The 25,935-nt window shown below is 54.5% G+C and overlaps 3 protein-coding genes across 9 annotated transcripts in view; 2 read left to right on the forward strand and 1 right to left on the reverse strand.

Annotated features, from left to right (window-relative positions):
* The first annotated feature begins 2,531 nt into the window (after window positions 1-2,531).
* LIME1 (Lck interacting transmembrane adaptor 1) lies at window positions 2,532-5,020 on the forward strand. The gene is made up of 5 exons (XM_064674475.1): window positions 2,532-2,822; window positions 3,296-3,344; window positions 3,436-3,523; window positions 3,714-4,126; window positions 4,486-5,020. The coding sequence occupies exons 1-5, from the start codon at window positions 2,653-2,655 to the stop codon at window positions 4,888-4,890; spliced, it is 1,125 nt and encodes a 374-aa protein (XP_064530545.1). The 5' UTR covers window positions 2,532-2,652; the 3' UTR covers window positions 4,891-5,020.
* Window positions 5,021-9,788: 4,768 nt separating this feature from the next.
* On the forward strand, window positions 9,789-15,455 carry SLC2A4RG (SLC2A4 regulator). 2 transcript variants are annotated; one of them, XM_064673929.1, is made up of 8 exons: window positions 9,789-9,938; window positions 10,904-11,055; window positions 11,742-11,851; window positions 11,937-12,181; window positions 12,579-12,679; window positions 12,787-13,045; window positions 13,161-13,240; window positions 13,328-15,455. In XM_064673929.1, the coding sequence occupies exons 1-8, from the start codon at window positions 9,852-9,854 to the stop codon at window positions 13,437-13,439; spliced, it is 1,146 nt and encodes a 381-aa protein (XP_064529999.1). In that variant the 5' UTR covers window positions 9,789-9,851; the 3' UTR covers window positions 13,440-15,455. The 2 variants fall into 2 exon arrangements, with proteins under 2 accessions (XP_064529999.1, XP_064529998.1); XM_064673928.1 differs by lacking the exon at window positions 9,789-9,938 and having other exon boundaries at window positions 10,127-11,055.
* The window catches only part of ZBTB46 (zinc finger and BTB domain containing 46), a 51,992-nt gene continuing 40,980 nt past the window's right edge, over window positions 14,924-25,935 (reverse strand). For all 6 annotated transcript variants that reach the window (XM_064673926.1, XM_064673924.1, XM_064673925.1 and 3 more), the window contains 2 exons: window positions 22,693-22,868; window positions 14,924-19,857 (listed from right to left, as the gene is read on the reverse strand). In XM_064673926.1, coding sequence (XP_064529996.1) covers window positions 19,471-19,857; window positions 22,693-22,868 — 563 coding nt within the window. In that variant the 3' untranslated portion in view covers window positions 14,924-19,470. The remainder of the gene's footprint in view (window positions 19,858-22,692; window positions 22,869-25,935) is intronic.

Below are 25,935 nucleotides of genomic sequence, written 5' to 3' on the forward strand. Positions count from 1 at the left end.
CCGTGTGCACAGTTGCTGATTGAAATCAGCTCAGAATGTTCCCCCTGGTTTCTTGCAAAAACAGGCTTTGAGTAGCTTCACAGACCTTCTGCTCATCACCCTGCACTCAAAACTGTGGTTTTATCTGGGGAGATGAATCAGAGGTCGGGCAGAATCAGCAGCAGCACTGAGTTTTGCAGTGAAGTTGATCTTGTTTTCATGAAACCTGGCTGCGGAACTTGTGCTTTTTGTAGGAGTCACAAAAAACTCCCACATCCTGGAGTTAACAAACCATCTGCCCTTCACGGTGCCTGTGCTGGGGTGTCACGGAGGGGAGTTATCCCTCCTGGGCCGTGGGTGTGTGTCGCACGTACGCAACGGCCGTGGCCGCCCTTGCCTTCAAAGCCATCCGGGCTTGCGGAGCCGGCACGTTGTGAAACCTCGTCTGCTGAGTCTCCTGCCCCAGGGAACAGCCCCAGGACTGGGAGATCGATAACTTTATTGGCAGGAAATTCAGGTGTGGGTTTGGGAAGGTCTGGTTGAGACTTTGCCTTGCAAACCTGCTCGGTCGTACCCAAGCGGCTTCAGTCGAGCGCTGAGTTTTGCTCGCAAATACGTAGTTTTGGGAGGCCCAACGAGTTGTCCAAAGTGGCTTTTCCCAGTGACTGCTGAGCCTGCAATAGACAGTTTCACTGGTCAGAAATCCAGGAGCAACCACCCAGCTGCACAACCGAGTAGGTTAGAAGAATTTCTCTGTATTCATTTCCACTCAGGAAGCCTGTCCCTTCTTCAATCTTAAAAATTCAGGGATGGAAAATCCCCCCATTGTGGGATAAGCTGCCCCATGTGTGCCTGCCTCAGCATGCTGAAAGCTTCCACCTCGATTCCGACATCACACCAGTTCCCAACTGTCGTTCCTCGTTAGAACTTTGTCTGCTGAACCCCAGAGCCTGCTCAGCTCTGCCCTGAGCACGGCCACTCCTGCAGCCTGTGATCCCATCACTCTAATGAGCTGAGCGAGTCCAGCGAGGAGCTCCAGGCTCTGTCTAACACGACAGCCCTGTTGCAGGTAATCCATGTAATTAATGTATGCTCAGACAGAAAAGCTGTGTTGTCTAATTAAAAAGTCGTTGGAGAGGGAACAGCCTTCCCTTCCCAGCTCTGATCTAAGCCAGTCTGTCCAGCCTGGTTAGTCCCTAAAAACTCTCTGTCTCACTTTCTACCTTGAACTAATTGGTCTCCAGGGTTCAGGCTTCAGTCAGGGCAGTTTCCAAAGGCATGGGAAGTTCTCAGATAAAAGGGTGCTCTCGGATAGAAGGGTGCAGAGACCTGCCAGTTATAGGGGTAAAGATGTTCCAAAGATGCTGCAGGGTGACATGGAGGTCAGGGCAGTGGGGACAGTGGGCACAGACTGCCCCGCTCACTGTGGAGCTGCTGTAGCTTCTGAGATTCACATGAGGCAGGATGGCTTCTCATCAGAGCTCATCTGGTCTTTGTCATCCGGATGGTGATATGTAAGAGGGTGAGTAAGAGGCACTCGGTGTGCCCAGCAGGATCTCTGGGTGCCCAGCCGTGCTGGTGGAAGCTGTCCTGCTCAGCTCTGCCCGGGGACCCTGCTGGCCCCGTCTGGATCGGCTTCCGTGGCTTCTTGGAGCCGGGCTTTACTCCCGGGCTGGGAACTGCCTCCGCCTCCTTTCGGCGTTTCCCGGGTGCGGGTCACAGGCCAGCCTTTTCTGGAGCGCAGGGTGCACAGAGCTGAGCTCTGCAGAGCCGGGAGCTGCAGCCGCCGTCGACGCTGGGGCAGGTGAAGCTGTGTCAGCTTTTGCTTTGGGTTTGGCTGAGCAGGGACGGGGATGGTGGGACGGGAGTCACCAAGAGCCTCCCGGCAATGATCCTGCAGGCTGGGGAGCATCTGCACTTTGTGTCGGGCTTCCCAGCACCTTCGTACCTCTGCACCACTTGCTCTGGCCCTGCCACTGCTGCGGTTTACAGGAGAGGACTCTTCCCTTGAGGAAGGTGCAGGGACAAGGGCTGGATTTGGGCAAAGCATGGCTTCAGGCAGAGGGAAGTGGTGGAAAGGTTGGGCGTTGTCTGCTCTGTCACAGCAGAGAGCAGCTGCAGACCTGGGGCTGTGGTGGCGGAGGAGAGGTGGGGTCTGTGTGAGACCTGCTGCAGTCAGAGGGTGTCCCGTGGTGTGACAAGGGAGAGGAGGGGAAGATGGCTGTGAGGCCAAAGCTCTCTCCATTTCTGGGAAGCTGAATCATCTGCCTGTCCTGTCTGGCCTCCCCTATGCTTGGGAGTGGTGTCACCTCCATTCTACAGCCCAGGTGGTGTCCCAGTGTCCCCAGAAAGCACCCTGTCACTTTTTGAGTGACTCCAGAGGTTTTCTGGGGCCCCTGGCAATCTTCTTTTCAGCATCTCAGTGGCAACTTGGGAGCTTGAATCTCGTTGGGTTTGCTGGGTTGGTTTTTTCAAAAGGAACCAGAAGTTTTCCTGGGAGGTGGCAGAGCACTGGATGGGGCACTGGAGGCATCCTGGTCACCCTGGGGAGGGCAACCACTGGCTGGAAAATGGGACTCCCAATGCATGTCCCCCTCCAGAGGGGCCTCTCAAGTCATGGAGCACCATTTCGTGCTGTGGTGAGCCCGGCAGTGCCTGGCTGCACCCCAGCTCATGTTCTCTCTCCCCAGAGCTCAGCCCCACGGTGGTGTTGAAAGCAGATCCCCCATGGCTGCAGCTGGTGGCGAGGGGCCGGTGGGGACCCTGCTCCTGCCGACCGGCGCTGCCCTGGCCCTGCTCGGTGGCCTGATCTACCTGGGTGCCCTGTGCGCTGCCTGCAGACGGTACGTGCTGCCTGCAGCCCCTCTGCTTTCCCTCCTGGCACTGGGATGGGGCTGGGGGCCCCTTGGTGGCATTTGGTGGCCACACGTGGAGACTCCGCGTGTGCCCATTCTGGCACCGCTGGGATCTGCTTCTCTGCTCGCCTCAGACCCCAGTGCCCTGTACCCCAGTGCCCAGGGACACCTCCTGCACCCAAAAATCTCACAGGAGCAACCCAGAGAGGGCTGAGCTGTGAGCAGGATGGGCAGGGTGGGTGATGCCAGGGGCAATGCCAAGGGTGGTGCCAGTGGTGCCCGGCACAGCTCAGTTGTAGGATGCAACTGAGACCTCCCCAGCCAGCACAGCCCCTGCTGCAGGGCTGGGGAAGGAGCAGTGAGATGTGGTTTGGGGGATGCCAGGTTGGGGGCCTGGGGCAGCTGCTCCTCACCCCTGGCCTGGCCACCCACCTTAAGCTCAGCTCCACTTCTCCCCACAGCAAGGGCAGGAAGAAGGTCGCTCCGGATGGGGTGAAACTGGTGGATGAGGTAAGCACATGCTGGGGGACAGGATCAGCCCCAGGGAGGAGCTCTGGGGCCCCCAGCTCCCAGACACGAAGCTGAGAGTGTGTGTTCCCAGGCCCTGCTCCGGCAGACACAGCTGCGGTCACTCAGCAAGTCGGACACGAAGCTGCATGAGCTGTACCGGCTGAAGGCCAGAGACAGCGGTGAGTGGCCATGGAGCCAGGGGAGCCGAGGGGCTGGTGGCCCTTGGCAAGTGCCTGCGGTCCCCACGCTGCCTGGGGAGCACACCACGACATGCACACGCACCCATGCTGCGGTGCCAGCGTGGTGCTGGCACAGGGGTTGGTGCTGCTGCCTCCCCCATGTCCCCTCATCTCCTCTCCTCTCCCGCAGCCCAGCGCCCGGCCAGCCTGGATCTCCCCTGTCCTGCAGCCCCTGGAGCTGAGTCCCTGCTCAGCTCTGGCCTCCTGCACCGTGAGCTGCCCCGGATTCCTGTCCCCGAGCCACCGGCCGCCTCCCCAGCCCCTGACCAGACCTACTCCAACCTGCTCTTCACCCCACTGAGGAGACCAGCAGCAGACACTGTCTATGAGTCCCTGGCAGTGGGGGGGGAGGACACCCCGGTGTCCCTCACACCCGCTGGCACCCAGGTGTCCCCCCCACGGGTGGGACATGGAGCGGCCGATTACGCCTGTGTCCATAAGGTGAAGAAGGTGGTGCCTGTGGAGGTGCAGGATGGAGCCATGGCAGGACCCTCTGGAGCACAGCAATGCTGGGATGGCACAGGCAATGCCCCCCGGGCCAAGGTATGATTCTGGGGGGCATCAGGGATGGGGTACAGATTGGGTCGTGTAACTCCCTGCCTCCCTGTAGCACCTGTGTTTGGAGCAGGGTATAAATTAGGCTACTGCATTTTCACTGGGGCTTTTTGGGGAGGCAGAATGAAACCAAAACCTGAAGGGGCAGGCAATGCCCACGATGCTGCTCTCTATGCCCCACAGAAGGCTCCCCGGGGTGTGCAAAAAGTAGGATCCCCAACAGTTAATCCACTGCCAGGATCCTCTTGCGGGGCTGTGAGAATCTGGGGGGGGTCACAGGCACAGGGATATTCTGCAGTGGGCAGGGATCACCCCGAAGCCCCCACCCAAAAAAGTTCCTTTTGCAGCTGGAAGAGATGTACTCGACAGTGTGCAAAGCCACCAAGAAGAAATCCCAGGTCCCTGCATCGACCCCAAGGGCCTCAAGGGAGGCAGGTTCTGGGTGGCCACCCCCCTGCCAGCAGGAGGGTGCCCCAGCTGGGTGCTGGACCCCATCAGCCCAAGGCTCCCTGGACCCCTGCTATGAATCCATCAATGACAGAGCCTGGACTGCTCAGGGCCGTGGCCCCGACCCTGACTATGAGGCTGTGGACATTAACTGGAAGAAGGCAGCGAAACGGGACAAGCTGGGGAAGACCTGTGTCCCTGAGAACCTGTACGAGAGCGTTGGGGACATTTGGGCAGGGGAGCCCCGGAGAGCCTCCACCCGGACGACAGCCAACGGGCTGGAGGTGTACATCACCAACCTATAGCCCCCCAGGAGCAGGATCAGTGCCACAGTGGGGTCCCACCATGGCTGGACACTGTCAGTGCCCATGGACAGGCACCTGCAGCCCTGGGGCATCCCTGCACATGCTCTCTGTATATATTTCTGTTACTTTTCTTTAGGTGTCTTTGTCCCATCCCATCCCAGCTGGTGCCAGCAGGTTGCTGGTGGGATGCCCCAGGATGGGCAGTTTGGGGGTGCTGGGTGCCGTGTGGGACCCCGATGGGACAGGGCTGGTGGTACCACCAAGACAAGAACAGGATGAGGACCAGTCATGTTTTGGGGCAGGGAGTGGCAGGACTGTGGTCAGCCCTGTCAGGGGCTGCAGGATCAGACCCTCATCAGGGGTTTTATGCCATGAGTGAGGGTCTCTGTCCTCCTCCTGCTGCCTTGGGTAGACCAGGGCCCCCTCCAGCCCCCAGGAAGCCCTGAGTGACTTTGCTTCCATCATGGAATGTCCCTTGTTATGGGGAGATGGAGTCATCCCTGTGCTTTTATGGAATCATAGAATATCCTGAATTGGAAAGGACCCACAAGGGATCATTAAATCCAACTCCTGGCCCTGCACAGGACAACCCAGAAATCCCACCTTGTGGGTTGTGGACTGCTGCAGTGTGGACAGTGGGCTCTGCTCCATCCTCTGTCTCCCACTCCCACCCCTTCAGACCCACGCAAGTGTGTCTCCGTGGGCATCCATCACCCGAACACCATTAAAAGGTTGAGAGGGTGTTAACACTCCTTAACTGGATCTAAATCTGTGATTCTGGGGGCTGGTGCTGCTGCAGCAGCGACGCGGCGATGCTGGTGCTGGGAAAGCCCCTTTGGGCACAGTGTGACTGTGGGTGCACCCGCCCTGCATGGATGGTTTGGCACCTCCGAAATGGGGACATGCAGCCACCAAGAGCTGCCAAAATGGGATGGCCTTTGCCAGAGCACTGACTTGCTCAGGAGCTTTGTACAGGGCTTGGGCAGGAACTGGGGCGTATTTGCACAGCACTTGCTGCCTGCTCACCTCCCGTCTCCCCCGTGGGTCCTGCAGCCTCAGTGTGCCAAAAACTGAGTGCTTGGGAGAGTTGGATGTGCACCTGGACCCTCAGACCCCAGAGCTTAAGCTTTCCTCCTCTTCTCCCCACTGGGAATTGTGCATCCCTGCCCCAAGGGATGCCCAGTGCCCTCCAGGCAATGCTACAATGGTGGCCTGGGTGTAGCCCAGCTGGCCAGGGGCTACCTAACATGGTGGCACAGTGGCCTGGTGCTCGCTGGAGCCGGGTGGAACCTGCGGCCCCTGTGCTGTGCCGTGCCGTGCAGTGCCATGCTGTGCAGCAGGAAGCCACACGCCTTCCTTCAGCAGCTTTGCCCCCACACCGCGGCAGGTGAAGAGATTAAAACCGAAAACGCGGCGCTCAGCAAACCCCGCTGCAGGCGTTAGAGCCGGAGGCACCCCAGCCTTCGTCAGCCCCGAGCTCGACGCCAAACCACAGCGGCCGCTCGAGAGCTGCTCCCATCCCCCTGCCAGATAAGGGCCCCGATAGAACTCGGCTGGTGCCGGTGCTGCCACGCTCTTCCTGCTGCCAGCCCGGCAACGGCGCCTGGGCTCCCCCCGCGCTGCCCCCGGCCGCATCCTTCCCCTGCTCCCCTTCTCTGTCATCCCACCCCACAGAGCCGGGCCCCCCCTGCGCCACCTGAACCCCCTGGGAGCTGGTTTGGGCTGCGTGGCCCCACACAGGAGCATCACCTCCCTGTGGGATCAGAGCAGCTTCACTCTGGGGCAAAGTGGGCCCTGTGCTGCCCCAGGGGCTGGCATGTGGGTACCACTGTGCCACCTCCATGGGGAAAGGAAGGCTTGGCATGGCACCTGGGGAGGGGAAGCTCCTGTTCTGGCAGAGCATCTTCCCAACCTGCCCCAGCAGCAGCAGAAGCAGCCCACTGTGCAGGGCTGCCTGCTTGCCTGTAATTCCTGTGGGACTTCGGAGAGCCAGACTCAAATAAAAGAACAACTGCTCAGTCCTCAGGGCGACGGAAAATGTGCCTGGAGCCCTGCAGGCTCGAAATCTGGGTAGCGAATGAAGAATCCACTCCGAAACGTCTCTTGGAGTCTCGCGATCTGGTCGGGATGGTTGAGGTCAGAGCGAGGGGAACGGGTAGGGCTGGGAGCACCCCTCCTCGGGCCCGGGGACAGACCTGTGCGGGGCTCTAAGTCACGCTGCGAGGGGATGGTGCTGCCAGGGGATGGTGCTAAACGGTGCTATTCCCACAAGAGGGAGCGAGCAGGAGCCCAGCGCACGCCGTACGGTGCAGAATGGGGCTGCCGTGTAGTCCTGCACTCTGTAGGACATTGCAAGGTGCTGCAAGAAGCTGTACACACCGCACGGTGTGGCACCGCACGGTGCTGTACTGGGCGCCGTGCGGGGCTCTGTACCGTAAGTATCCACATCCCGCATGTCCCTGCACCCCGCAGGGCTCGGTGGCTGCGCGGCATCACACGGCTCTGCACCCAAACCAGCTCCACACCTGAGCAGCTCCGCACCCTGCCCAGCCCCACATCCCTGCAGCTCACTCCCGCATCCCGGCAGCCCTGCACCCCCCCAGCAGGCAGCCAGGGGAGATGGGAACTGTGGGCACGACCCCGGCTCGCTCTGCAAGACCACCTGGGAGAAAGTCATCACAGCCCAGTCCAGAGCCAACTCGGCCCTGGCAAGGACATCCAGGTACCACAGGGGCGTCTCCCAGGAATGCCAGTGCCGGGAAGGTGATTCTTGAGGGTGTCCTGTGCAGGGGCCATGAGTTGGACTCAGTGATCTTTGTGTGTCCCTTCCAACTCAGGAGATTCTATGGCTCTAGGGTTCTATTTTGGGATGGCACCTTGCCGACCCCCCCCGCCGCTCGGGCCGGGGGTCGGGCTGGTGGCACCGGGGCCCTGTGCAAGGGCGGGCGATGCCCGTGGAGTTGCACAACACCGAACGGAGCTGTCGGAGCCGCCAGCTCAGCGCTTCGGCCGCCGTTAACCATTAAACCAGAGCAGGGGTGGCGGCGGAGACTCCCCCGGGCCCCCCAGGCTCCTCCAGGGCCGCGCTAAAGGGGGCTGCGGGGCCGGACCCACCCCAGGGACAGGACGGGATGGGGATGAAGGCTGCTGCGCTTCTTCTCCCGTTCTCCCCGGGCAGGTTTGGGGCCCCGCGGGCGTCCCGGTTCCCGGGGGACGCTGCTAGTCCCTCCCTTCCATGCGGGAGGACCCCGCGGGCGGCTCTTGGCCGGGGCCGTGGGGGCTTTACCGGTTTGCTGCTTTATTTCACATTTAGGAAAGCACCTGGACGTGGCGCAGGGTGGAAGCGGCACCTCCAGCCACCCCGTTCCCTTCCCACCAGAGCAGGGAATTAGGTGTAGCCAAAGCCCCCCTGGAAGCAAGCTGGGAACATTGCCTTCCCGGGCAGGGCATCCCCGGGATGCTGCCCTAGCACCCCCAAAGTCCCTGAGCCGCTGGCTGCTGGGGGACAGGCAGGGAGACAGGGTGGGGACAGGCAGGGGCCACCGTCTGGGACAGACACACGGACTCTGTCCCGGCTTCCAGAATGCAGGTTGGTCAATCCAGCAGCAGCAGGACCTGGTGGCCCCTCGCCGGCCCCCCGGCCCGGGGGCAGTCGAAGCAGGTGAGGAAGAGCATGGATGGGAGGCAGCTCGGGCTGCCCAAGCACCCCGGAACCCCAATACCCAGTACACTACAAGTACCTCATGCACCCCACATACCCAGAGCACCCCAGAATCCAGTGCACCCAGGGCATTCCATGCATCCCACGTACCCCTTGCACTGCAGGTACTCCATGCACCCCACATAACCCTGGGCACCCCAGTACCCCCTGCGCCCCCTGTACACTACACAACCCACACACCCAGGGCACCGCACATGCCCAGGACACCCCATGTACTCCGGTACCTCAAGCACCCCCAGTACCCCAAGCACCCCGGGCACGCCACACCCAGCCCTGCCATTCTGGGTGAGTTTGGGCAGCGATTTTTCGTGGTGGGCAGGACTGACCCAAATCGATTGGAATTGGGGACCGCCCTCCCACCCCAGAAATGCAGACCACACCTCCTTCCCAGCACAGAGACACTGTAACTTTTGGGGGAGCCCTGTAGCCAACTTCCAGTGGGTCTAAAACTTCGGAGGGAATTTTGGGGGGGCCCTATAATTTTTGGGGGAGTATCACTTTGTGGGGAGCCCCGCAACTTTTGGAGAACCCCTCTAACTCATCCGCAGCCCTATAATTTGGGGGGGCCGGCATAACCTTTGGGGGAGAAACTCCCCAAGTTTGAACGCTGGAAAGCTTCACCCCGGGAAGTCTGAAGGAGCTGCCGGGAGTTGAGGGGGGGGCTTTTTTTGTGGGGGCGCCCCGAATTCCTCCCCATAACAACAAAATCGGAGAGGTTTTCGGGCGGGGAAGGTTCCTCCGCAACTTTTTGGGGTGCGCCGCGACTTTGGCGGGAAAGCGCGGCGTGGCTTCACGGCGGCCCCAGGCGTGCCGGGAGGGGTCCCAGGGGTGCCGGGACGTGGGGGGACAGGGGGTGACGTTGGTTGGAGCTGGTGGGTGGGATGGGGGGGGTGTGGCGTATTTTTGGGGGGTCCCGCGGGCAGCGCCCGGCGGGAGGGCGGGGCGCGCGAACATGGCCGCGGCCGGCGGGGGCGTGGCCGAGGCGCGGAGGGGGCGTGACAGCGGTGGGCGGGGCGAGGGGGCGTGGCCGCGGCGGGAAGGGGGGCGTAGTGACAGCGCGCCACCGCCAATCAGAATCTCTGAGAGCGGCGGCCGCGCTCCAGCGCGCGCGGCCCGGCCAATGGCGAGGCGCGGGGGGGGCGTGGCCAAGAGGCCGGCGCCCGACCCCGGGCCGCGCGCGGCGGAGCGCGCTCCCCCCCGCCCTCGTCCCCCCCCCCGCCGGGCCGCGGCCGCTCCGCGCATGGACCCCCCGCGCCCGCCCGCGGTCCTAATGCCCGCCCGCCGCCGCCGCCGCCCGCCACCGCCGCCCGCCGGGGCCGCCGCCAAGGTACCGCGGGGGGGGCGGCGGCGGCGGACATGGGGGTGGGATCCGGGGGAGGCGGCGGCGGCGGCGGCGGGGGGGGCGGTGACAGCTGACAGCGGCCCGCCCGAAAGTTTCCCCGCCGGTAAAATGGCGCCGCGATGGGATAAACTTTGGCGGGGGGGGGTGTATAGCGTCGGGGAGCCGGGGGGTGGTGGGTTACACACACACCGCACACCTCCCCCCTCCCGCGGTGGGATCATCCCTCCTGGATCGCAGCCCTGTGCGATATTCCAGGGATCTGCCCTGGGAGGGATCCGCCCAGCGCCGCCCTTCGGAGATCAGCTAAGATCCGCTTAGAGCGGGATCCGCTTGGAGCAGGATCAGCTTGGTGCTGGACCACCTGGGATCTCCCTGGAGCCGGATCCCCTTGGCGCCGCAGCTCAGGCTGGGGATGGTGTCTGGGATTGGCCTGGCAGAGACAAGTGTGCTCCCAGCGCTGGGGATACCTGCTGGATCCTGGGGGATCAGCTCAGAGAGGAATAAACTTGGGATGTGGATCCCTAGAAGGGATCTGTGCTGGCATGTGGGATGTGTGTGCTGCCATCCTGGAGCTGCCTTGCAGAAGAGTGTCAGGTCATCTGCTGGCTCTGGAGATCCCTGCTGGATCCCTACTGGATCCCTGCTCATGGTCCTGTGAGTCTGTCTGTGGAGGGATCCACTGGTTGCTGATGCTCAGCCAGCAGGTGTTGGCACTGGGATCAGCCTCCCGGGACCATCTGGGGATTGCCAAGGAGATCCTGACTGGATGCCACTGCGAGCTGGTGGGATCCACATGGGATCTACCCCAGCGGGTGGCCAGCAGGGTCCCTGCACGGCCCTGCCTGGCGACACCGATCCAGCTCCCCAAACCCAACCCAAAGTCGTGGGGGGATCCCTGTGGGATCCACTGCTCAGGGACTCTTGGCTTCCCACTTCCGTCTCTCCCACAGGCTCCGCTGGGATCCGAGGGCTGGCTGGGGGAGCCGCCACCACGCCAGGATCCGGCCAGCCGGGAGGCCGTGCTGCGGGTGCTGGACGCGGGGCTGGAGCAGTACCTGGCGCTGCACTCGGCCATGCAGTGCATCCCTGTGCCCTGGCACAGGTAGGGCCACCGGCACAGCCACCACCCTCCCGCCGGCACCGGCCTCACCAGGGCAGATGGGATTTTGTCCGCCGGCCACAGAAGGACTTTGGCCGCTGTCGGCCGCACCGGGGTGTCCTGCGGTGACTGACCATCCCGCTGGGACAGCTCTGGGGACTCCCACTGTGCTGTGTGCTGGGCTGGAAGCATCACTGCCCTCCTGCACTGCAAAATGGTTTCTGGTGCTCCTGACCTCTTGCTTCTTTTTTTCTTAATCTAAATTTTTTATAGTTTTTTTCCCACCTCATGGAGTTGTTTGGCCCAAGCTGAGCCATCCCCACATCTCTGGGCAGGATGTGGATGCTGGTACCCTCCAGCCCACGGGCATGGAGGGTTTTCCCCTAGGGTGGGAGGCAGCAGTGTTTTTGGCTGGCTGCCTGCACTTCTGCCATGCCACGCCAGGGAGGATTCCAGCCAGCTGCTGGGATGATCCCTGTGGGGATCAGCGGCATTTTGGGGTGCTGCAGGGCACCCACTTTGCACCTGGTGATACTCCCAGCACAGTGTGGCCACCGTGGCCTTGTGCCACTCACACAAGCAGACCACTGTGTCCCCCAGTCCCAGCAGCTCATGGGGGGATGGAGAGGGATGGAGTGGCTCAGGAGGCCCCATCCATCCTGACACAGCCCCCCTGCTCTCACTGGCAGGAAGCTCTCGGGCAAGGCGGGCATCGATGAGGTGATGGCGGCCGCGGTGCTCACCAGCCTCTCCACCAGCCCACTGGTGCTCGGGCACCCACCGGCCACTCATGCTCCAGGTAAGAGCGTGTCCCTGTCCCCCCGTCCCTGGACACATGTCCCATGGCAGGACCTGACCTTCCTCCTCCTCCTCCTCCTCACCAGAGCCGGGCGGTGAAATCTGGAAGGAGGCTCCCGCCATGTCCTCCAGCTGCAGCAGCAGCAGCAACACCAGCGGGGACTGGAGCTGGGACCCCCCCAGCGACCGCTCCACCCCCTCCACCCCCTCACCCCCCCTCTCCAGCCACGTCCCCGGCACCTTCCTGCCCAATCCGCTGTCGGATGAGGGCCCTGATGAGCCCAATGGCACCCACTTCATCTTTGGAGAGCCCATCCCACGGAAAAGGAAGGTGGGATGAAGCTGGGGATGATTCTGGGGGTGAGGTTGGGGTTGGGGATGGGGAATAGTGGGGATGGGGATGAAGAGGAGGATGAGTTTAGGATGAGGTTGAGGATGCAGCTGGTGCTGGGGATGAGGTTGGACATGGGGATTGTGAGGGTGGGAATGAACAGGAGAATGAGGATGAAGAGGAGGATGAGGATGAAGAGGAGGATGAGGTTAAGGGTGGGGATGAAGAAGAGGATGAGTTTGGAATGGGGATAACAATTTGGATGGGTTTGGGGATGAGGATAATGCTAGGGATGAGAGTGGGGCTGGAGATGAGGTTGAGGATGGGGATGACAGTGCAGATAGGGATGAGGATGTGATGGAGATAGGGCTACCAGCCTGACACCTCTCTCCTGCAGAACTCCACCAAGGTGATGTTCAAGTGCTTGTGGAAGAGCTGCGGCAAAGTCCTCAGCAGCTCCTCAGGGATGCAGAAGCACATCCGAACTGTGCACCTTGGGTAAGCACGTGGGGTCCCCCTGGACACCCTCAGGTCCCCTGGTGCCCCCTGTGGGGTCCTGCCGTGGAGGGGGACAGTGTTGCAGCCAGACCCTGCTGTCCCTGCAGCCGGAAAGCTGACCCCGAGCAGAGCGATGGTGAGGAGGATTTCTACTACACGGAGCTGGACGTGGACGTGGATGTGCTGACGGACGGGCTCTCCAGCCTGACTCCTGTCTCACCCACCTCCTCGGTGCCTCCCGCCTTTCCTGGCCCCGAGGCTCCGCTGCCGCTGGCACTGCCAATCCCCGACCTGGCACTGGCCTCCCCCTGCAGCCCCGCGGGCCCCCCCGGCCGCTGCCACGTCCACACGGACCACGCGTACCAGGTGAGGGGGGACGGGGATGGAGGGGGACAGGGATGGGCAGGGGGCTCACCACCGTCACCCTCCAGCCCCCGCAGCCACCCCGTGTCTGACGGGGGCTGTGTCCTCTCTCTTCCAGGGCTGCCGGAGCCCCCCACGGCCACCGGTGTCCCCTTCCTCACCCACCCCACCGCCGCCCAAGCCACCCGCCGTCCCCAGGTGAGCCACTGCCGTCGCGCCCCACCCTGTCCCCTCCCGCCCGCGTGTCCCCCCTCCCGCTGACCTGTCTGTGCCCTGTTCCCGCAGGAGGCCGCGGGGCGATGCCAAGAAGTGCCGCAAGGTGTACGGCATGGAGCACCGGGAGATGTGGTGCACGGCGTGCCGCTGGAAGAAGGCCTGCCAGCGCTTCCTCGACTGACGGGGCCCCCCCCCGGCTCCCTCCTTCTTGCACATTTTGCACTCGAGGTGCCTTCGCGCCCCCCCGGCCGCCCCCCCGGACTCAGGGAACGGCCCCCCGAAAGCTTTATGCACACACACACACAGCCCCCCTGCCCCCACAGCCAGGGAGCTTCTCCCTCTTCCCCCTCTTTTTCCTTCGAAAATAAGCTAAATCCAACCCCGCTCCTGGCAGGTGGGGGCTGGGGGGGGGGGGGTGGCTGGCTGCTCCCAGCCCCCTCCCCACTCTGGTTTGGGGACCCCCCAAATAAGCTGTGCCTGTGGCCGGTGGGGGCTCGGGAAAGGGGGTGTCTGTTCCTCCCGGGGGGCAGCCCCAGTGCCCAGGGCAGAAGTGGGCGCCTGCCCCCCCTTTTTACCCCCCCAGGGGGTTTTTACTCTTTGTATTGTCATTTCTCTCTCTTGTTCCGGGGAGCAGCAGCTCCCTCCGGGGCATGCCCCGGGAAGTGCCTGCAGGAATGCGCCCATTTGCACTAAGCCAAACTGCACAAAGAGGGGTCTTTTTGTTTTCCTTTTTTTTTCTTTTTTTTTTTTTTTTTTCTCCTTCGTGTGGTTTTTATTTTTTAAATAAAATATACGAAAATTCGTCATTTTAACCACTCCCACAGCACGAGAGCGCGCGGGCCGCAGGACGCCTCCAGCCCTGGGTGGGTTTTAAGGGAATTAATTCACTTTAAACCCCCCTTTTACCAAAAAAAACCCTTCCCCCCCCCAAACCGTTTCTCCCTTCTTGTCCTGTCACTCTCCAGCCCAGGCAGTGGCTCAGGATTGGGTTTGGCCAGGCCATGCCACCCTGCTCCTTTCCCCATGCAGGGAGGGGACAGGGAGGGCTGGTGGCCCTGCCACCTTCCTGTCCTGTGGGAAGGTTTCCTTGTCCCCTCTGGGGATGTGATGCATCAGATCTAGAAGGAAAAAAACCCAACCAGTATTTGGATTTTCTTTTTGATGGTTCCTGTTCTTTAGTTACTGTTAAGACAGGCAGGGTGGGCACCCTGGGCCCCTTGGCACCCCCAGACCTGCTGCCACCCCCTCTCCTGCATCCCCTGGCAATGGCATCACCCTGTGCATCCTCCTGGGAGTTGTTTTAATTTCAGATAAAGCCCTAAAAATAAGGAAATTTCCACCAACACGCAGCAGGGAGGGGGGGAATGAGCCACAAGGTGCCTGTTTGGGATAGAGATGGGAAAGGGGAAGGGTGAGGGAGCAGCACCCCCAGCCTGAGGGTGAGCAGAGCTCCCTGCTGGGGTGAAGGGAAGTTTTGGGGAGTGAGGACCCCGATCCCAGCATCCAGGAGCAGAGGGGGATGCAGGGCCCTGCAGCACCACAGGGCTGCAGCTGGGTGGTGCCCACGGTCCCCCCATGTCACCCCATCCTTAAACACAGGGCAAGGAGGAAAATAATAACAACTACGTATTAAAAGAAAAAAAAAAAAAGAAAACCCAGACAAAATTGTAGCAGCAATTTCCCAATTTATTGAAACTGATTGATTTTTGCAGGTATGTCTAAGCTAAATCCCATCACAAAGGTTCTATCCGAGGGGTAGCCCCCGGCAGGCAAGGAACCGGGCAGCAACTAGAAAATAAAATCAGATTTACCTGAACTACATCGACAGAAAATCAGTACAACACAGCATGTTCTCCCACTGACTTCTGGTTACGAAATCTCCTCAACCTCCCCAAAATATTAAACACATCTTCAATACAAACACAGGTTTATAATAATTAATATAAAGTCAGTATAATATAGAATATTCCCAGAAAAAAAAAAAATCAACAATCTTCAAACACCGTCCTTTTTGTGTTTGTTCAGCTTTATTTTTGTAGACAGGTTTAAAGCACGTTGAAAAATAAATATATATGAAAGCATACACACAGCACTCTGACTAGGGGGGACTAAAAAAAAAAAAAAAAGGCTGAAATTCAAAACACAATTCAGGATCTACAAAAATCAAAGGAACCATTAATTATGGCTTTTGTAGGAGTCGCACGTGTCACAGAATGAGCGAAAATTAAGATTATCTTTCAGAATATTGCAAAAAATTCCAGTTTTTGCATTGTTTTCATGGAGTTTCTTTCCTCAAGGGCAATGTGCAAAAGGGGGAGTGTTGGGGGGGTTGCTTGGAGACAGGGACAGAGCCATCAGTCCCAAAACACACCTACCCCCCCAAAGCCACACGGCTTCACTTTGGGAAAGCAGAGTGTTTAAAGGCAGGAGTGGGAGAGGATATAAAAGGGGAAGTAATGCTGGAGTGGGTTTCCTTTCGTACAAAAAAATACTCGCTTTGTTGTCCAAAACATTGATTTTTGATTAAAAAAAAAAGAAGGAAAAGGGAAAGGACATTTTGCAAACCTTCCTTAGGGATATCCCCCTCTGCCTCCATACAGTCACTCCACAGCTGAGAGGCTTTGGGGTGACCTTCAAACACACAAAGCTGGGGAATGAACAATTTTTAAATAGTATTTTTGGAAATTCTGAATTGACAGACACCAAGGACCTCGTTTGTCTCCACTCTTTAAGATACTGTCCAAGTCCATGGATCCCTGGGATGTTTTCCAGAGGGCACAGGCAGGACAATGCCTTCAGCCCCTGTACCATGCCATGGCCAAAATGCTCTGTACTCCTGGCACTCATGTTTTAAATAAAAAATTAGGATAATCAAGGAATTCAAGGAGGAACATTTACATGTGTAAATGCTTAAAAAAATGAGTTGCAAGTTCTGGAGGCCAAGTGTATCCATGTTTTACCTCTATGGGGGTTATTTGTTTCGGGACTAAGTCTGTATATATATACACACACATATATATATATATTTAGAAAAAATTAAAAAAAGGGAACCTCAGTGAAGTATACAAAGCCCTGAAAGGAAGTACAAAGACGAGATGCAGAACAGGCAGAATTAGTGGGGTTTTGTTTAAATCTCCAAGAGCAGAAGTTTGCATAGGCAGTAGATCCAAGAGATCCTGGAGAGAAGCTGAAGGGATGCGATCACCTGGAGCAACTGATGAAGTTTATTATAAAGTTTCAGCATACAAAAAAAGTGCCCAAATTCCTGTTTTTGAACCCAAGTCGGAGCACGGAAGGTTGAAGATTAATTCCTGCGTTCCCAACTCTGCACACCTCCATCAAAACAAAGCACTTCACTAGACATCAGGTGTTAGAAGGGGTTTATTTGGTACATGGTGTTAGTGGGACAGAAGCTCGTGTGAGGTTATAACGGTAACCTGGGAGAAGTTAGTTTTTATGTGGATTTTCCGTTTTTCTCTCTTTTTTTTTTTTTCAATTTGCTTTTATTTTTTGCATCCTCAGCTCGAAGAGCCTCGAAGTGGCACAATTAGGGAACACTCCTGAGCGCTGCCTGGCTCTCTGCCCACCCTTAATAAAAATAAGGAAAGACAAGAAAATAATACAGCATTTCCAAAGGAATTGTGAAGTCAAGCTCAGCACCCCGTAACTCCAATTACAAAATCAAGTCACCCAAGGGTGAGGGCAGGAGGAAGAGGGGGACTCAGGCCACACCTGCTCCTCCTTGGAAGGTGGATGCACACGCTGGAATCAGAGGGGATGGGCGATCGGAATGTCACACAAACCCAGGGGTTTGAACTGTTTGGGTCTTAAAATTCTTTTTTTAAATAGATTTTTACATATAAAAAGCAAAGCTACAGATAAATCTTTAAGTACTGTATGTATTTGTCTACACGTAACAGGTGAGGCTGCACGTTCAGGACCTCAGGCACCCCCACCCCCTCCATATTTACAGGGTAAATGACAATAAATACAGAGCCCGCACGCCGGGGGGGGCAAAAGTGGGATAAAGGAACATCCTCATTCTGGAAACCCCCCCCAAAACTGCTGGGAAAAGGTATATAAAGGTCCAATCAAGACATACTGGGTGGGTTTTTACAGCTTTTTAAATAGGGGAAGAGAAGGAAAAGAAGCTAAAATGCAAAATGAGATTTTTACAGGTTAATCAAAATGTTCCTGCACAACCCACTCTGCTCTTCCCATATTTAAGGGGGAGGGTTATCCATGCTCACTGGCTAAAGCAACAAGTCCCACTAACTCCTCCAGTCCAAGGAGCAGCAGCAGCGATGCTGGCATGGCCTCACAGAGGATTTTAGGAAAGACCCGTGTTCCCACACTGCTGAGGCACCCCCCAGACCAACCCAGCAGGAGCCTGGGAGCTGGGAGGCTCCCAGCGTGAACTGGGATGACGGATGCAGACAGGACGTGGTGAATGAATGTCTGCAAGGAACTGAGGAGCAGAGAGAAAAGGATTGAATGCCATAAACCCAGGATGCAACTGGAATCAGGGAATGAACAGAGATCCAGCTCCTGCAAGTGCCAGGACAGAAGCTCCCACCGCACTCCACCAAATCCCGGCACCGAGTGCCTTAAATCCTTCCAGATGATTTTCTTTATGGGAGTTTATGTACAATATGCTTTTAATTCCTTTGCTGGGTGGAACCACACTTTTCCTTAGGGACCACCAGGCCTGCAGGAATGCTCTCTGGCCTGCAGGGAGGAAAATAGCACCTTGAGTCATTTGGCTTCTGGGTTGTCTTTTGTGGCAGGTTTCAAGGTACCACTGTCACAGACATCATAGAAAACTGCTCGATGGCAAGGAAGGAGTGAGGTCTTCAGCTTTTTTTTTTATTATTGTTTAAAAAAAGCACCAGAAGCAAAGAAGTGAAGGTAGAACAAGCTGCGTCTCAGGAACAAGAGACTTCCAATACACGTTGTTACTGTTATTTAGGTGTAGCTGGAAGAAGGCAACAGTGGCCGATATGAACAGGGAGAATCCAAATACCTGGAGCGGCCCCACACAGTCTGAGGAGACTCTGGGAGAGAAACCTGCTTCTTATTTAAAGAAAAAAATGGTTTATTTGAAAATTTACATGAAAACAGCACAGCTAACGCTGAAGGTTTTTGTCATCAATTAAGTAGGTGTTTGTTACACCTACCAGTGATGAATGCTTAGATTGGCAAGGAAGAACGAGGTACCCAGGTGAAATCCTGGCCCCACCACAGTCCATGGGACAGGAGCAGCAAGATTCCACCCCGCTGGGATCTCCTCACCTTGGCTTCTTGCCTTTCCCAGCTCATCCTGCACTTGGCCAAATGCCTCGTTTTTGCTACGGTTTGCATATATTTACGAAAAAGGCAGCTGAGCAAAGGGGGAGAAGTGGAGATATTTGTGGAGAAGAATGACAGATACAGAACTACCTGTGTCCTCTAGAGCAAAAGGTGCTTCCGGAAGCACCAACACGCATTTCGGCGCCCGTGGATAACCAAGGCTGGAAGACAGGATGTGGGTAAGATGCCAGTAGGTCCAAGAAAAGTCACAATCTGTCTTTGATGGTGATTCTTTTGGAAGCTGAGAGTCTCAGAGAAGTATTCGTAAGGCTGTAGTCTGACTTGCCTTTTGATCTATTTGGCTCCATAAAAAATAATAAAAACTCTTTAAATAACTTTGCAAAAGGCTTGTGTCATCAGGGGAAGCCCTCCAACGCATGCATCCATCTGCTTTCACAACATTAGCTTGGAATTCCACTGCTGCTGGGATTTTAGCACAGATAAGGTGTTAAAAAAACCCCCAAACAACCAACCAACCTGCTTCGGACACAAAAACCTCCCTGGTGCTCGGTTCAGGGTGGGAAGGGGAGGAGGACTCACGCTTCACCCAGCCTCCTCACACCTGCAGAAATTCCACCTCCCTCACATGCATCCTGGCTGGCTCGGCCGGAGGGGCAGGTGGGGGCTCCCAGGGGGAGAAGGAGGAAAAGGGAAGGCGAAGTCAGTCGTGCCGCTGGAAGCGACACTGCTAAGACAGTGTCTGAGTGGAACAGAGAAGGACTTGTTTAGAAAACACGAGAGTTATTTTGCACACATGGACGACAACAAGGCTACTTAAGTTTTTTCCAACATACTCCTTCCTCCCCACCCTCCCTCCCCCTACAAACAACAGAGTGAAACAAAAACCAAACAAAAAGTAATCCCTAAGAAATCCAGGTAAAATCCTTGTCGTTCTCCCCAGAGTTGTCCGGCTCCTGCGGGGAGTCAACATCTTTGTCGTCATCTAAAATCACATCATCTTGTGACATCCCCACGTCATCCTTCCACTTGATGTCGTCGTCGTCTCCCATCTCCTCGTCTCCTTCCACTTTGATGTCATCCGGGTCTTCCATGTACTGCCCTTCCCCAGGGTAACACTCGTCTGGAGACCCTTCTCCCCCGTTGTGGTCCAGGTGCCCGGCGATGCCGCGGCCGGAGCAGTCGGCACAGACGCCGTGGCGGCGGGAGCCGTGTTTGATCCCCACGCTGGCCGCCGACATGAACACCCGGTTGCACACCTTGCAGACGTACTTTTTGTCTTTGCTGTGGACCTGGAAAAGGAGAACGACCAGAAAGGTTAATGCCAAGAGAGGTGGAATGAGAGCTGCAGGGAAGGACACGCTCCCACGTCCTCTGCGAAGGCAAATCCACTGCTGCAACCCAAGATCACAACTGGCTTTACTGTGAACTCAAACCCACCACCATTAATTCAACCCTGCAATGGTGACACACAATGGAAAATCCTTTGGGATTGTCCATTCATCACCTAGTAGTTCTGAGAGGAACTTTTAACACTTGCACTTGTTTTCCTCCCCCTTTTTTTTCTGTTTTTCCGGGGTGCAAGAGCTGCATTGCACCACCATGAGGAAAAACTTAATAAGGGAAAAAAAACCAATGCAGGGAGAACCCCTGAATTCCATCACAAGGAGCCTCATCAGGTATCTTCATTTTTTGTGTGTATATATACACACATAAAACATATATGAATTTTACTTACATATAGAATAGTTCAGTCAGAAGGGACCTGGGCCAATCTTCTAGTCCAACTGCCTGAATATTTTAGGGTTGCCTAATATATATTTATAAATTTTATATATATATTCCTTCTTTTATATATTAACACCACATGGGCACTTGCCTTGGCTGATGCCCTGTGGCTGGAACTGATCCTCAAGGACACTTTGGGAAGTGGTGTAGAAGCAGATAAGGATCCAGTGGCCAATGATTTGGGGACAGCCCATCAGCCACCAGAGCCTTGGGGCACATACCACCAGTCCCTAATCCTTCTTTAACTCATTTCTTTCCATGCTCCCAACAGCCTGTGGGAAAAGTTTTGCCAGTTAAAGCCCTTCCTTATATTTTAAAGCAGTTGCCTGGATGTCAGTTCCTTGCTCCTGCCTCAGCATGGGATCAACAGCTCTAACCTGATTCTCCATAACCCTCTACTCCAGAATACTCAGCTGAGCTAAACCTCTTTGGGAAGAGGACAAATTGACCCATCATAGCCCCTTCAGCCCTCACTGCTGCAGGACACTGGCTCAGGCTCTGTGTTACACCAGTCCCAGCCGTGTTCAAAGCCTGGGAGTGCCTCTGATGTGCTCTGGCTGCAGGTTCCCCTGCTCTGAGCTAGTCCCCACGACATTCTTCTACTGCATCAAGCAAAGGCATTGGATTTTATTACTTTTTTCAAAAGCAGTTGGACAGGGCTGGTCAGAGTCATCCAGCTGGATCTATAGGTATCATTCACTTCTAACTCGTAGAAGAATGATTTTCAGGCATCAAAAGCTGAATAGGAGAACAGAAAGTGGTCAGGGGTGCAGAATAAGGGCTAAACGAGCCATAAAAAGAAGGAATTATAAAACAGGTACTAAAGCAATTTGTAATTATCACAAAATCACTGACTGGTTTTGGTTGGAAGGGACCTAAAAGCTCATCTTGTTCCAACCCCCTGCCATGGGCAGGGACACCTTCCACTAGAGTAGGCTGAATATCTGTTAAAAACCTGATCATTTCTCTCCCTCCTTTCCAGCAGTTCAGTCAGCTGCTTCAAAGAGAACCATATTCCTGGATGCAGCTGAGCAGAAATTAATCTTATTTCCCTTACTGCCAAATTAGTAAGTATTAAACACAGAAACAGCATCTGACCCTCAGTATCAGACCATGCCATTAGCAACATCATATTCTAACTGACTAAAAACCAATATTCCAATGAAGAGGGGGGTAAATGTGCTGACAACATCCTAAGTTCACGAAAAAAGAATCGTAAAAAGGGAAAGTTCTCAGAAATAAAATAATGGAGGCAACCAGCTGGCACGACAGTTACTGCTGTCACTACAGTTACATGCAGTTACTGCTGCAAAACCAGTAACTGATCCTGAAACCTGTGTGCTTGCAGCAGGACTGAGCTCACTGTTGGATGTGCCTCCGGAACACCAGAGCCGCAAGGCCCCAAGGAAATAGGGAAGGGACATCTTGGGGAGCAGCCAGTCCCCCGAGCAGATGGCTGGGCACTCATCCGAATGGACACAAGCGTGCAGGGAAGGAAGGGAAGGAGGTGGTGGGGGTTTGTGGCAAATTGTCACGCAGGCCCCCAATGATCCCGGTGCTGGGGCACTGCTGTTGGTGAGCTGTGCCCACTGCCGGCACCTGCTGCTGAAATAATCATCTAGAAACTATCTGCTCTCCCACAGTAGCACCTCTACACCAAGCTTGGAGAACCTCTTTAGGACAGGGAATTATTTTACTCTAAAAAGAAAAATAATTAATGTTTGGCTTAAAATTTTGTTTCTGAGGAAGCTGTGAAGAGCTGGACACCAGCACCAGCCTTGCAGCCGGAGCTGAGCAGCCCTTCTTTAATAAGGTGTAACAGTATTTCTGATAACTAAGCATGGCCAGACCAGTGCAGCTTTGCCTTGAATTCTGGCTGAGCAATGTATTTTAAAGCTTTCCACACAGAATCATAGAATTATGAAATTGTTAAGGTTGGGAAAACCCTCCAAGATCATGTCCAATCATTCCACCAGCACTGCCAAACCCACCACTAAACCATGTCTCCCAAGTGCCACATCTATAAATCTGTTAAACCCCTCCAGGAAAGGTGACTCCAGCCTGTGCCAGGGCTTGCCAGCCCTTTCCATGAAGAATTTTTTGCCAATATCCAATTTAAACCTTGGAAACCCTCTGGCTGAGCTTGGAGAGCAGGAAAAGGTAGCTCTGGATGAACAGGCAGCCAATCACGAGGCCTTTGAAAGGCAGGGAAAAAAGACACAGGAGAAGCCTTCAGTCGAGCCCCAGGAGGGGAAACAAAACCCAGACTTAAACCAGGTGAAGCCTCTCTCCTTTTTAAACCCCAACAAACAGGCTGATTCCCCCAGCACTGCCCTCACCAAGGTGTGCCGCTTCATGTGCTCCCGGCGGGTGAACTTCTTCCCACAGATCTCGCAGGGATAGGGCCTTTCTCCCGTGTGGGATCGCATGTGTCTCTTCAGGATGCACTGATGCATGGCTGAAAAGCTGCAGTACGGGCACTTGAACTTCTTCCTGATGACTGTGAACTCGTTGACTGTAAGAGAGCAAGCAGAACACACAGGTTCATCTCAGAACGTCTCAAAACAGTCTTCTGGTTGACTATTTCGCTATTAAATTAGTTCACTGTGAAATCAGACTCTCACCCCTTAACCACCTATATATTTTAGTCATTACATTACATTATTGCCCTTCTGTTATTGAAGCTAAGAGGTTAAGTACCTTTATCAGAGCAGCTTTTGAACGAGGCAACACATAAACATTTAGCAACAGGCTGTTACAGACATTGCCCAACACTTGCTGAAGGGGAAATAAAGAGGGCTGGCAACCTGCTACAGTTCTGCTTTATTATAAAGAATTATCCTAAATATCAAGACATAAAATTTTAACCCTATTACTTGTGGAGGAAGCAGGGAGCCAGAAACAGAAGCCTGCAGAGGTAACACCCCAACAGCATTATGTGCTTTACTGCTATTTATGCAGCAGTGCAAGAACATCATCACACACCCCAAGAGCATTTTGGAGAAGGAGCAGAGACTGAGGATAACCCAGAAGAAAGAGAACAATTAAAACCACCACTCTCAATGCTATCCAACCCTGGTTCCTCCCCCAAACACAGCTACAGTGTCACACACAGAATACAGCAGGTGAAAACAGAGTATTTGCTGCTCCCTGAGGACGTCCCCCCAGTAAAAGTTTGGAAGTGACTGTCCACATGGAGATGATTTTAAATCTCCAGCTTCTCATTATTCTATTGCTTCCCATTATTATGCTAATTTTCACCCACTTTTCTCCTAATTATTGTTATTTCTCAAAGCAATATATTAACATAACAAGGAGGGGGAAAAAGAGCAAGTTCTGGTTAATGATCTCAACTTCCTTACGTGTATGCAAATGGCTCTTGGTAAATGAGAGTCTGTGGAAGAGAGCTGAGAGAATCAGGGAATACCAGACCTACTACCTAGCTCCTAAAAGAGGCAGTACTTGGCAGTATTTTTAGATGCTTAATGAAATATTACCTCCTATAAATGCCCTACTAGGTGTGTGTACAGTGCATGTCCTCAGTATGTCACAGGTGATGCCCAGGAGTTCTACTGTACACTGAAAAATGGCCTTTTTAAGGAAAAACAGTAAGCCCATGTACTTGGTGTCATTTCATGCCCAATTCGTGGGCTGTTTTTTTTTTTCTGCTGCTTTTAAAATTTACTTTGTCTTGTATTCCAATAGAAACACCGTGAAAAGTAGCTACATTTGTCACTCATGCAGAAGTGCAAAACCACCTGACACTATTAAAAGACACCTTTAAATAAGGTAACACCTCCCTTGGACAATCAGAGCAAACATTTCAACATTTCACCTTAGAAAAAAGTAGTCTAAGAAGTTTTCTATTGTTCTAATACACTCTAAAAGCATTATTCAAGACCTTAAAAGCTGCCATAATACGAAGTTTATCTCAGCATTTGTTCTGACTACTCAGAATTAAACGCATCCTACGCACAGGCAACTTTGTGGGAAAAAAACTTCCTCTGATTATCAGTTTGCATTGTATTTAATATTCTTATATTCTGTTCTTGGGCTTCTAACTCGGTGGCTTGGGCTGCTCAGCACCTGTGGTGGTCCAGCCCACAGCTGCTTTTGTTGGGTGGTTTGCTGTTTTCTCAGCACATTTCTAAAGCTGTCAAGAGAATTTTCTAGGCCAAGGGAAAGAAAAAAAAAAAAAAAAGAGAAGTGCCAACTCACCTGGGCCATGGCTGCAACACTGACACCAGGGAAAGCCAAGGCTAAGGAATATTTTATTCACCTGTCAGCAAAGCTCACCCACTGCAACGGGGCAGAGTGTTCAGGAGACTCTGAACTTGCTTTGGGAATCTCCCAGAGGAGATGCCTGAGCATAGCCTGATGCCCAGAGCCTTGTGCAAGCTCTGGTTGGTGACCAAAACACCAGCCATTCTCCTACCCCACATTGATCTTCTCATTTATAACATTTTAACATCTTTTTTTTTTTTTTAAACACCCAGAATATGAAAACTTTCTTTTATATTACAGGAAAACTACTTTTTGCTTTATCTTCTCCTTTGGTTTTGACACCCCCCTCCTCATCTACACACTCAGAGGCAAGGAGCCCACGTTTTCCTACAGCAGGTGGCAATTTTATGATTTTAGGATACAAAGCTATTTATGATAAATATGCTTCCAGTCTGATCTTGTAACCACTCGATCATTAGTGACAGGCCACACACAGACTTCTAATAACCCTGTTACTATGGAGTCCACACAAGGTAAGCAAGCTGGGTGGAACCACTGGAAAACACTGACACAGAGATCCTGACAGCAACCAGATCCCGGGATCACGAAGCAAAGGTACTTTAAGGGTATAATACCACAAAACACCTTATTTCCTACATCACCAGGTCGTACCTGATCCTGTCAATTCCCAGGTGACCAGGTGCCTGCTCTCCCTGCCCACACTTCTCCTTTTATTTCATGGCTGAGCTGCTGCAAAGCTGAAAAGGCAACACCCAGTGTCAGGTGCATGACCTGCACCCCCAGCACCCTCCTCCACACACCAACAACCACCTGCTTCCAGCACATCCATGTATTTTCAAGACTATTCCTAACACTGTCCAATCCCGAGATCCCTCACACCTGCATTTAGCTTAAATCACTCAAGAAAAACATTTCAGCTTCTAGTACATTTCTATTTAGAAATACTCACAGAACACTGTTTGCAGCTATACTTTTATTTTTTCACCAAATAGCCACATATTTAGTTCTTGTATCTACAAAAGGAAACACCTGAAAACCAGCAGCATTGTCAGAAAAGTAACTGTATTGCAGAGTTAACATTTTCACAGTCCTGTTAAATATATGCACCCACAGTACATCTATTTAATGAGTAACATACCAGCTTTGGTATGAGCATCATCTTTGTCTAAATGACAGTATTTTATAGAGCAGCATTAAATATAGCAGCATTAAGGTCCTAAGAAATCATCTTTAACATGATCATTGAGATGATTAACAGCAGCACCGTAGATGATGAGCTACTGGACACAGCACCAAGGAATGGAGAATAAAAACAGTGCCACAGCAAAAATTTGTGT

This window comes from Pseudopipra pipra, chromosome 17 (genome assembly GCF_036250125.1).
Source record: "Pseudopipra pipra isolate bDixPip1 chromosome 17, bDixPip1.hap1, whole genome shotgun sequence".
In the NCBI taxonomy this organism is placed as follows: domain Eukaryota; kingdom Metazoa; phylum Chordata; class Aves; order Passeriformes; family Pipridae; genus Pseudopipra; species Pseudopipra pipra.

Excerpts from the sequence above, each read along its gene's own strand:
- LIME1 (XM_064674475.1), top strand. The coding sequence starts at position 2,653 with ATGTTCTCTCTCCCCAGAGCTCAGCCCCACGGTGGTGTTGAAAGCAGA. Across the intron at positions 3,345-3,435 it reads GGGTGAAACTGGTGGATGAG|GCCCTGCTCCGGCAGACACA; the intron begins GTAAGCACATGC and ends GTGTGTTCCCAG. Across the intron at positions 3,524-3,713 it reads GCTGAAGGCCAGAGACAGCG|CCCAGCGCCCGGCCAGCCTG; the intron begins GTGAGTGGCCAT and ends CCTCTCCCGCAG.
- SLC2A4RG (XM_064673928.1), top strand. The coding sequence starts at position 10,496 with ATGTGGGATGTGTGTGCTGCCATCCTGGAGCTGCCTTGCAGAAGAGTG. Across the intron at positions 11,056-11,741 it reads ATCCCTGTGCCCTGGCACAG|GAAGCTCTCGGGCAAGGCGG; the intron begins GTAGGGCCACCG and ends TCTCACTGGCAG. Across the intron at positions 11,852-11,936 it reads ACCGGCCACTCATGCTCCAG|AGCCGGGCGGTGAAATCTGG; the intron begins GTAAGAGCGTGT and ends CCTCCTCACCAG.